Source organism: Theropithecus gelada, chromosome 12, assembly GCF_003255815.1.
Source record: "Theropithecus gelada isolate Dixy chromosome 12, Tgel_1.0, whole genome shotgun sequence".
NCBI lineage: Eukaryota > Metazoa > Chordata > Mammalia > Primates > Cercopithecidae > Theropithecus > Theropithecus gelada.
Window position 1 is genome coordinate 86,653,900 of NC_037680.1, and position 12,235 is coordinate 86,666,134.

Genomic DNA, 12,235 nt, shown 5'->3' on the forward strand with positions numbered 1-12,235 from the left:
CAAAGCATTTAATATTGTTACAGATGTTATGTTCTGGCAAGGGAACTACTTAATTATATCAGTGGCCAATATTGATTCTTTAAAATAAAAAATCCCCACTTTCATTTGCAACTTCATTATAAAGACACATTATTTAACGAACCTTTCCTAAAAATTACAAGTGATCAGGGAGGACTTTGAAGCAGACATTTAAGATTCTCACCATGCATTTCCTTTGGTCTCTCGAATCCTCTAGCCTACCAAGGCAAGACATCCATCAGTACCGTGGGCACCTCCACCTCTGCTTACCGCCTGAGCTTGGCCACCATGTCCCGCTCTAACACAGGCACGGGCACTGTCTGGGAGCAGGATAGTGAGCCATCCCAGCAAGCTTCGCAGGACACCCTGAGTCGGACTGATGAGGAAGATGAGGAAAGTAGGTCATTCCAAAGAATGTGGGTGGAAGACACGGCTTGGCCATAGGAGCAGGGACTTGGGAAGGATTACTGCCCTCTGACCTTTTCCACTTCTGATCCCCTAGTCATTTTTACAGAAGGAGTTCTAGGGAAAATATGACTGATTCCATGACTCCTGATACCTGCTTTTCTATACATTTCTTGATATCCTTTGGTCATTTAAAAAGAGTTCAGGAAAAAAGCAAATCGTTAGTGACTCCTAAATTTTCTTTAAACCTGTATAGTCAACCTTTTCCACTAACTCCCATTTAAATTGTGGATAACTAACCAAGGAAAGCACTTACTCTCATTTTTCCTGGACATCTTGCTTAGAGGGTTGATCGACACCTAAATGGCCTCATTAGGCAAGGAAAAGTGAGCCGTGTATATGCCTAGGACTCAGAAAAGACCAGTTGGCTCTGCCAGCCAGTATGTAAACCAGCAGGCTGTCTTGAGGGAAAGTACTCCAAATTTGAGTTAAGAGAATCCCCAGTGACTAGGTCAGCCCAGAAGCTTCTAAGGTATGTGCTGGAGATTTGGTGTGATGACATGAGGAGAAATACTACATATATATGCTTCACAGGAGGTTATAAAAAGTAAAATTAGGGTGAAAGATTCCATTAAATGCTACTGTCATTTCAGGAGTCTTAAAATTGCATAAATTATTTTCCACTTGTATGTTATAGCTTTTGTAGCAAAGTTGTGTTGTCAATGCCATATGAATGAGAACAAAGTTTAGATCTTCACTCAGAGGCTCTCCATACCAAACAACAACAAAATGCTCTACTCTGAACTAAATTAAATAGAAGAAATGAGAGTTGAGGTTAGAATTTTAATTAACTAAGATGAATGAAAGTGTTTTAATGTGCTACGACAGTTGGGAATGTAAGAGAAGAGAAAAAATAAATGCTTTGTCAGTACTTACCAGTAATATTTGCAGATTTAGCTTCAGCATCGATCAAAGGAAAAATCATATTGTCCTGCGGCTGACCTATAGACACATTTGTGTCTAAATCACCCTGGTGACTGCTCATGAAAGTACAGCTAAAGTTGTAATTAGGGAAATCTTGACTGAGAAAACACCATGAAAGAGAAAAGGATCAGCAGTTTAAATATCCTTTAAGTATGGGTAAAACTTAAAGAAAATCAATTTTTTATTTAATGCTTGAAGTAGCCTCTCCCAGCAATTCTTATTAATTATAGGAAATGGTATCACCTATTTTTGTAGAGCTAAATATATTTTGCAGGTAACCTTATAAATAATGGATTACCTAAGCCATAGGAAGGAGCTAGGAAAGAAAAGTAAGTAAGACTTAAACAGGGATATCACTGGCCAAAAGCCAACACTAACATACTGATGAGGCAGCAGGCGGATTGGGGAGCCATGCAATTTTTTGCTTATATCTCTGATCACAGACATCACAATGATCCCAATGAAAGCAAGATTACTAACAAATGGTATCGTGTGTTTGTGATATGGGTGTGTATTAATTTAAACAAGGAGAGCTATGAAAAGCAGTTCATTGTTTTGAATTAAACTTCCTTACATTCAATAATCAGACTTGTATTAAGGCCTATCAGGTATAAGATAAGGAAGAAGGAAGTATGAGAAAGATACGTTCTCTGCTTTCTAAGACCTTATAATAGATATAGTTATGTAGAGGAGATGAGAGACATTTACAATAAAGAACACTTAACAAAAGAGTTAGTGGAAGACAGCACATGATTAATCACCAAACAAATACTGGGGACATAAGTGTTACGTGATATGTGAGTACAAATAAGGGGGAATAATCAATAGGATTTGGGAAAGGCCTTTGTAGAAATAGCTCAATCTATCCTACCACGTGGTTTTTTTTTATATTTTTAAGGCACATTTGTTTATTCTCCTTCCTGTGGACACATGTAAAAAAAAATATCATTCTATAACAAGAATCAATTGTAAGTCAGTGATTATATAGCAAATTAAAATTGCTAGCACTTTTTATATTCACGTTTTGATTTGAAATAAGTTCAATTAGAAATATGATTACTTTGGTATTTTAAATAAATAGTATCAGATGATCTTATATGGTAGCACACATTCTCCAAAACTCAATATGTTTATCAAAGAACGTTAGTGTTCATCAACAAACAACATTAGCTCTTTTAGAATTAGGTCACTTTGTCATAAATACTGTGCTGAAGCTAATTTTCGTATGAATTTGAGTACATTAATTTCTGCTTCTGGCTGGACACAGTGGCTTACACATGTAATCCCAGCACTTTGGGAGACTGAGGCAGGTGGATCACCTGAGGTCAGGAGTTCGAGACTAGCCTGGCCAACATGATGAAACCCCATCTCTACTAAAAATACAAAAGCTAGCCAAGCGTGGTGTTGTGCGCCACTAGTCCCAGCTACTCTGGAGGCTGAGGCATGGGAACCACTTGAACCTGGGAAGCGGAGGTTGCAGTGAGCCAAGATAGAGCCAGTGCCCTCCAGCCTGGGCAACAGAGCGAGCCTCTGTCTCAAAAACAAAAAACAAACCAAAACCAAAAAAAAAAAAAAAAAAAAAATCTGCTTCTATGGAGAAAACAAGATCACATACTTAAATTTTAAAATTTTGGTTAAAATAAGCATTTATTTCTTAACTTTATAGCTTTCAAATATTTTTCCTAAAAATGTCTGAAATTGTCTTTCCCTCAGCAGTCTAGAAATTATTAACTGTACTGAATGCAGTTTTTTGAATGCCAAGGAAATGTATTTGACTCATTCAGTAACAAAGTCCCCTGAAGTATTTATGGAATGTTTTTAAAAAATTATGTGCTAGCTTTTCTCAAATCTTAAATTTGCTGATGCCTGTTGACTTTCACAAATAGCCTACTTGTAAAAATTTACATTTATTTCATGAAGGATGTTCTAGTGGAGAAGGGTGGGAGATGTATAGATGTGAAGAATTATCATTACCCCCAAAAGTCTAAGTTGTTTTTATCTGTATGAAGGGATCAATGATAATTTAGCTTTACAGACAGCCGTAAGTTGTATACAAGCCAAGGACAGAACCCAAGTACAGCTTTGGTTGGGTTTTTCTGATCAGTGTCATAGTTTTTTAACACTCTATTCCTTTGCCCCTTTTAGATGACTCTATAAGCATGCCCAGCGTGGTAAGTGAACAAGAAGCTTACCTCCTGAGTGCCATTGGAAGGAGGCGATTCTCCAGCCACGTCTCCAGCATGTCTGCACCTCAGGCTGAGGTGGGCATGCTACCCAGCCAGAGGTAAAGAGCTATAGTTATATTATACTCTGCATTTGGGGGCAAAGTTATAAATTCTGAAAATACACTCCTGTTATTCTACAAAGACCAAAAGAGAAGCAAGCAAAGGTAATGCTTTTAGATAGATCATGCCACAAAGGATTTGTCGGCTAGGTTCCTGCAGGCAACACTTTGCAGTTTTCTAAGCCAAGCTAGTAGAAGGGATCCCAGTTTCTCATCCAAGTATTGTCTCTCCTTAAACATTTTCCATAGACACATGGTTTTCTTTCTGTTGTCAAATGACATTCTTGTATTTCAGATTTATCATTAGCTAAGCTAATGATGGGTACTTGGCAAGAGTTAGGACCATCTTTACGTATTTGGTAAAGTTTAGGGTTCTGATATATTATTAGGATTCAGTTGTAGGTAGTGACGCTTAACCAAGCAGAAAAGGATCTGTGCCGCTGCGTGTGACCTCGGGCAGGCCATTTAACTGTAATCCAGTTCTTCCCTTCATAAAATGAAGAGGTTTGCTAAAATGACCTTTAAGGTAACTTCTCCATCTATAGTTCTGTGATTCCATGACAAAACCCCTTTAAATATTTTATTTGTGTGTCCTGTCTTTTAAGAATGTAAGTAAAAAAAAATCCAACATATGTATATACAATAAAAGTATAATGAAAATGATCTGACGTGAGTCAAAACATTTATCTTAAGTAGATAAATGTTTTGGAACCAATGATATTTTCACTTCAGGACTGAGTTTTTCAAGGAATTGACCTTATGTGATTTTAGTGTGTTGCTTATTTTTAATACCTATAGATTCATTGTAGTACAATTCACACATGGAAAATAATAAAATTCAGGGCATATTGTGATGTTCACATAAAACCAGTTTATATGTAGGAATAATTATCCTGTACCCAAATCCTTTAGCAAATGGTTCATGGACTACACAGATGAAATAAAATTTGTGAAATAAAGCCCAAGTTTGGAGAATATCAAAGAATAGGGTAAAATGATAAATCATTAATAAGCAAGTTGTGTACTTTTTAAGAAGGCAATGTTTTATGTAAGTACCATTTAATTATTACAAAGATTAATACTATATAAAGGTTTGTATCATTGTAAGAAATTGTTTTACCTACTATTTGGTAATTTTCCTTTGAAAAGGAAGTCTTATAAACAAAAAGTGTGAACAAAATCAAAGCCAAACAATAACATGTCCAAAAAAAGATATAAAGCCACACAAGCAGCTAACATTGGTAGCTATCAGTGTATTTTTAATTGCTAGCAATGTGCATGGTTCTATGAAGAATATTTTTAAAAATCAATTATTTGAAAGTTTTATTTAAATTATAGAATTGTAGAAATTTCATAGAGGTTTTTTGTTGTTATTTACCTAAAATAACCAGGCCATCAATTTCCTTTTTACATATTCATTAAGGGGTCAAGTTGATTGCAGGGAGAAAATTTGTCCTATCATACATATCTTGATTGTACATTTTCTTGTTTTCTAGAAATCAAGAAAAAATAATGTAGTTAAATAGTTTGGGTTTCATTCATATTTTGGAAGACTAGCGAAGGTAATAATACTGTATCTGTACATAAGAGAAGTGAGTCTCTTCCTAGGGACAGAGGCTGTTTTTATGGTGTACTTTTAGGTGAGCCTCAATTCTCTGGGGCCAGGCACTCCAGTTTTCTAAATGGTTTAGTTCTCTCCAACTTAACAAGTATTTATTGAGTGCCTCACAGATGCTTAGCTCAATGCGAGGCGCCGAAGGAAGGACAGATAAAGCATGACAGTTTCTGTTCACAAATCTCAGTTCAGCTACATACATATCAATCGATAAACAATTTAATTATTCTCTCACCAACCTGACAGGTTTCTTCTTTTGGCATTTACAATTCAGTCACTAGAGGATGGAGAGTAAGGAGGTAAATGCGAGTTCCATGTGAATTTTCCAAGATATCTTCCTTTCGTTTGTTTACTAGCATTTTCACTGCAAAATTAGCAGGGAAAGTTGTGTTCTTTCTTTGCTTTTCTTAATGGCATCAGTTCCAAGAGCTTGGTTGTGGCAGTTCATGGTAAGTGGTTTCTGTGTGCTAACGTTAGAATGCACAAGAAAGAAGCAGGGTCCTGGTCAATGAAACGCCATGTACATAAGACAGGTTAAAAATAATCACCACCTAGTCAAATGGTTACCAAAGGAAGTGATAGTTTCATCTTCTACAGATTCATTCTGCAATGTGTTTCAGAGCCTATGGGCCTATTTGGAGTTCATTTTAACTCTTGACCAATAAATAGGTTGCTCCTCTGAGAGTTGTATCCATCCAAAGCCCTTCCTCCCCCATTGCCTTGAGTCCTATGTCTTGACAAACCCAGCACAAGGTGAAATGGTTGACTGTCTCCTTTTCCTTCCTTGTTCTGTTAAATCTATTTATTTTTGGTTCTTGGAAGCAGAAAATTGCATGCCTTTTTTCTTTTTTCTTTTTTTTTTCATTTTCTTTCCCTAAATGCTTCATCTCCCTACCCCTCCTGCAGTGAACCTAATGTCCTCGATGACTCCCAGGGCCTGGCCGCCGAGGGCAGCCTCTCTAGGTACAGTGTCAATGCTACCTGTCTATTGGTGTCTGTGCTGGGAAACTAGCTGTTCCCTGTCTCCTCTGTCTCTCTGTCTTCTCTGTCTCTTCTCGCCCCGTCTTAATATCTATTTCCATTCCTTGCCCTTTGTTGTTCATGAACATATGAGCCTGGAAGTCAAAGGTGTAGCAAACCCTCCTTCATTTTCAGCTTCAGAGCTCAATCTCAATCAAGTAAGCCTGAAAAGCTTACTTTAAAAAAATTTATAGAATTCTTTATGGGGCGTTTCCCATGGATGTCTAAAAAGTTTGGTATGCCAAATGTTAAATTTATCCCATCTAATTAATCCCTCCCACACTGATATTTATTAAGAATTGTTTTTCAGAGGCCCATCATCAAGAAGCCCCTTATTAAATCAAGACAGGTTTTTTAACTAATACCATGGATGGTAAGAAAACAGACAATGATGTTATAAAATAGTAGTAATGTGGATACAATTTATATACTATAATTCCTTCTCTTTGATGCATGCTATTGGGCAGACTTCTATAGTAGCTTGTTTCAGCAACACTTATATAAAGAATGTCTGTTCTAGCACAAAGGTGACTCCAAAGCTTGCATGAAATGTCAGACACAAACATTTCTTGGTAAGTAAGAGAAGTCTTATGATGCAAATAATATAATGTCTTGGCTACTGGTTTAAAGCTTCAGAAAAGGGGACTGCACCTTTAACACTCAGATAAACCACGTCAAACATTCCTAATCTTGTGCTGTTGATTCACACCTCTCAACTAATCCTCATTAGGGGTAAGACTTCTTGTTCATTCTTAGAGTATCTTTGTGCCATCTCAAGAGATAACATTCCCTTTCAGGTTTGCACTGTATAGTGAGTACAATACACCCATGTTTATTGCTTTATCACAAAGATGAGGAAATGTTGAGAGGCTGTTCCTGTGAAAGGTTGTCTTTTGTTTTCTTTGCATCTTGTTCAGATTTCACATTTTCTTTTGCAATTGAAAATGGGAAATGTAGTCCATCATCGGGTGTATTTTTTTTTTTTTAACCAGACCCATAATTCATGACATTCGTGTTTGCCAGCCCTCGCCTTGACAGATCAGTCTCTTATTGGTGGTAAATGTGGAAGTGCTGCAGAGTGAAGACTTAATTCCATTAGCAGGAGCTTTGGGGGCAAGGAGGAAGTTGAGAAACAAAACAGTCCTCAAGAGGACTTCCCTTTTTTGTTCACGGTGTTGGAAGAGATCTGAACCAAGTCTAGCAAGGATGGTCATTGCTTTCAAAGAAAGCAGGTATTTAATGTTTAAAATTACATGTAGGATGGGAACCTTGATTAGAAGACAATTTCAGTGTCCTACTGAGAGTAGAGAGTATTAAATCAGACTTCCACTTAGCTAGCTTTGTGCTGGGGCTTTTCTAATTAGGCCAAATTCTACTCTTGATGAGTAAGGACTAGTATAGGGTTGGTGAAAGAAGGCAGGAGTTTGAGATTATTTTTATGAATTCTCCCAAGTATTTGGCCCTCTCTGGTAGACTCAGGGTTCAAAGGACCTATTTGTAGTTTTCTAAACCAATTCAGTGTGTCCTGGTTCCAGTGTCAATGGAAATAAACACAAAGTTTTTGGTAGGTGAGACTGGTTCAGAGCCGAAGCTATTGATTTGTCTACAACTGAATTAGTCAGTCATGGTAGTACTTTGATGACTGTCTTACATCATCCGCTGTTGATCCATTGTTTTCTGTGACCATTGTGTTTTAGTTCTGGGTGTGAGTCACCCAGACCCAGTTGTGGTCATTAAGAAATGGGAAGATGAGGCATTCACTTTGGCTTCTGAAATAATTCTGATAGCACAGAGGCTTTCCACCAACCAGTAGCACATCCACTTTTGCCATACCCTGCAAATTGTATCTCTTGAACTACATCATGTCACCAAGTTCTCTTTGGAGGAGAGGAACTTTTGGCATTTACTAGGAGGTTGGTTTATAAAATAGGAGATATACTTTTACTTCCAGATTTTCTTGTTTTTGTCATGAACTTCCTTTAAGCTGCAGACTCTTAAAATCCTGAAGTAGTAAGGCATTAACCACGTAATTACACTTAGCATACACTCCAACACTGAGGACCTAAAATACACCCAAAGTAGTCCTAATGAAAATCTGGCCTTAAAGCTTAGAGAATATCAGGAAAATAATAAACTCTGCTGCTCCCACCCTCTTATAACATTTTACCAAACTTGCATGAGAATTTGCTTTTGAAAGTACATCTGTTTTAGACAAAAGGGGTAAGTTGGATAGAGTGGACTAAATGAGGAAGAGACCAAGATAACCTGATGAATAGGTGGAAATCAATAAAAATTTTCCATACCTTTCGAAAATTACTTCTAGGATTTTTTTTAAATGTGCCAACTGGTTTCTTTTAGAGTCATCCCCAGAAATAGCCTATTAGAAACACTATGCTCTGCAGAAAAGATTCTTTGTATTGGAAATTAATAAACTGAAATAATATTCCATGGGAGAATTCTCTTCTCTAGAGAGTGTTGCTCTTAGGGATATAGAAATTCATTGTAGATGTTCCTTCTCTGTCTCTACCATGAAACATGCACACATACCCATGGACATGTTTTCTCTCCAGAAGAATAGAGACATACAGAGGCTATTCAAGAACTTACAGCCAGATGTTTACAGCAAGGAATTCGATTTTGGTTAGACATGTTAGAACATTTTGAAAGGCAGGAATTGACAGTCAACTCTTAATTTAAAAAAAAAAAAAGGTTATAATGCTATTTGATTTTGCAAGGATACTTTTAATCACAGTGAAAAATAAAAACGTTTAAACAAGACTATGTAGTCTAGGTGAAAAGAAAGAAAAATAACCTCTATAGCGGAACCCATCTCATGATTATACACACTTTCGAAGCATAAAAACTTGGCAAGAACTCTTAAAGTACAAAAAAACAAAAGAAACAAACAAAAAAAACTTTTTAAGTAGCTGAGAATTAATGACTAAGAAAATGTGTTGTGATACACAGATATCTACTTTGCCATTGCTAAATCAGTTGTCACAGTATATCTAAGATCCAGATTATTCCCTCTTTCAATGTGGTTTTAGCCTGTAATCTCTAAATTATGTGGCACTTAAGATATAGTTTCTCAGATGTTGCTGAGGTTAAGTAAATTTTAAACAATAATCTTTTATTGAGAAAAGGGGGAGTAGGATTTATTTTACTGTGTATTTCCCTGCTCTCTACAGATGCCTTATCGCTCCCATGAAGTGCTGGCTTCATGCATTCCTGTCACAAGGCAATCACTCAGGGTAAACGATGATGCTGCATGTCTTTTGTGCCACCTCTAAATTTCTCTAACCATGTTAAAATTGAAACCAAAAGCACAGATAAAAGCAATGAAAATATGAATTCACTTTTCCATGTGCTGGTCTCACCTAGTGCTTCTACTTAAATTTTTAATTTGTGGGAAATATATTTCAATCTATAATTTTTTTATAATTTTGAAATGAGTGATATGAATTTTTATTGCATTAGCGAATGGCCCTTGTTTACCTATTCTTTCTACCTTATTTATAAAGTGCATCCTTTATAAAGGATAAAGTGTATATAGTGCATAAAAGATACACTTTATAAAATATATCCTTTATGCACTATATACCTCCATAGTATTAGGTATATATTCCATTAGGAGAAGCATGCATATTTATATACTGCAATCCAGGGCATTATACTGATATAGGAGAGAAGAGGTCATCTATGTCAGAATTGTCTTCCTAGCATTCTCTGAATTTCCCTAGCTTATGAGTTACTTCCTTGCATTTCAAAAAAGATGCTTTTGGTTTTTGTAGATAATATTGGTCACAACAGTTCTGCTGAACCCCAGTTGCATTTACTTCTCTAAGACCTAGATTATATGGTTTGCCATAGTGATATTTTTCATTGACTCAAAAATATAAGAGATTATTTACTCCTAAATATATTGTAAGATGTTAGCTTCAATTTAGAAAACTTTATTTGCTTATATCCTTATTGTTCCACCCTATTACATGGCCAAAACTGTGGAAATCAGTCATATCTCATTCCCAAGATTAAAAATTTTAGGAAACCTGGCTGGGTACCATGGCTTATGCCTGTAATTCCAGCACTTTGGGAGGCCGAGGAAGGCAGATTGCTTGAGGCCAGGAGTTTGCGACCAGCCTGGGCAACATGGTGAAACCCTGTCTCTACTAAAAATACCAAAAAAAAAAAAAAAAAAAAAAATTAGGTGTGGTAGCACACGTCTGTAATCTCAGCCTCTTAGGAGGCTGAGGCATGAGAATTGTTTGAACGCAGGAGGTGGAGGATGCAGTGAGCCAAGATAGTGCCACTGCACTCCAGCCTGCGCAACAGAGCAAGACTCTGTCTCAAAAAAAAAAAAAAAAAAAAAAAATTAGAAAACCAGTTTTCTCTGTTGGACAGTTTTAAGAAGTTGTCCCACTAGTCTGACATATTTCGACAGATAGTCTCAACTTTTCAGAACATGAAATAAATATTTCACTTATCTGAAAGGATTCAGTTGTCTATTGGAGTATGATATTTTGTGACCATAAAATACAATATAATATTTTAAAATTTGATTATCAAATATAACATTGTATTTCCCTAAAGGGAAAAATAATTTTGATTACTGCAGTTGTAGTAGGTAGGAACTATGATGGGACTGTTTCAAACAATTTAAATAAAAACTGGACATAACATAGAGAGGTGCTTAGTGAAAACCCCTTAGTCTTCTGGTTCATTCTAGTATTGCACATCTTATAGTCATACATCACAAATCCTGCAGATGACTGAAATATTACATGATGTGGAGAGAAGCTAAATTGAAACTTTTTATATGCAACTTCAATTTGATATAAACCCCAGAAAAAGAAACATGATCTGTATAAATTATCATTGTGAACTTTTTTGGATGCTTATTCCTAACTGTACAGAGTTAAGCCAGCCTTCAGTATTCCAAATATAAACATGTTAGCAATCACATTTTTAGAGTGAGTATAATTCATAAGCTGGGATATTTCCAAGGATATATTTTGTAATTTCATCTTTGATGGGTGCATTCCATGATGAAATGCTATATCATTTACAGAACAGCTAAATACTAAAGCTATAAACTTGATGCATCTCTTAGATATAAGCCTCTCTATCCATAGAGAAAATTTCAGTGCTTATGATCCTCTCCTGGAATAATCATCATGAAATTACCATTATGTTTTGACATTTAACACTCCCTAAGTAACGTGAATTTCTTTTCTTTTCTTACACCATTTTTTCTCACAATCACAGATTCCTGAATAAAAATGAGACAAGTGGACTGCCTCGATTTCATTTTCTCTGCCCTATTATTTTCAAAACATTTTATTACCTGCTTCCTTTTAGTATTCTAGAAGCAATAAACTCATTACAACATCAAATGTAAAACCAGAAAGCATGCTATGTACATCACTTTTCATGTTCACACCATTGTACATCAACTAACTTCTTTTCTCTACCTTAATGGGAGGTAGTTGGTAAGTATTAACCTCCTCTTAATGGCCAAGGGAACTGAGGTAACATTTAGATGTCAATGAAGAATCCATTCCAATGAAAGCTTTGCTTAGTATTAGGAGAAACTTGTTTCTACTTTTGTGCATATGGTTATTGAATACTCTTTCCAACTTAACAGACACGTTAACATGTATAATTAATAAGGAGATGTCATTTCAAACATGCCAGCAACTTAGTCTGGATTGCTTATCAGAATTTATTGCATTGTTCCTTTGGGGTAATTTTATATCTTCATGGAAAGGTCATATCTGTTTCAACGTTATATATGTATAAGGATAATGCACATTGATCTTTTTGAAGTTGACATTCAGGAGAACAAGAAAGTTTAAAAAGCACCTGTTTTGGTACCCTTTATGAATTTTGTTATGGTGAACCCCAAACGG

The 12,235-nt window shown here is 36.0% G+C and overlaps 1 protein-coding gene across 2 annotated transcripts in view; it reads left to right on the forward strand.

Moving 5' to 3' along the window:
- The window catches only part of UNC80 (unc-80 homolog, NALCN channel complex subunit), a 232,700-nt gene that overhangs the window by 212,187 nt on the left and 8,278 nt on the right, over positions 1 to 12,235 (forward strand). Inside the window, exons 58-60 of one of the 2 annotated variants that reach the window (XM_025404486.1) lie at positions 236 to 415; positions 3,553 to 3,691; positions 6,213 to 6,269. In XM_025404486.1, the coding sequence (XP_025260271.1) occupies positions 236 to 415; positions 3,553 to 3,691; positions 6,213 to 6,269 (376 nt within the window). The remainder of the gene's footprint in view (positions 1 to 235; positions 416 to 3,552; positions 3,692 to 6,212; positions 6,270 to 12,235) is intronic. The other variant, XM_025404487.1, reaches the window with a different exon arrangement.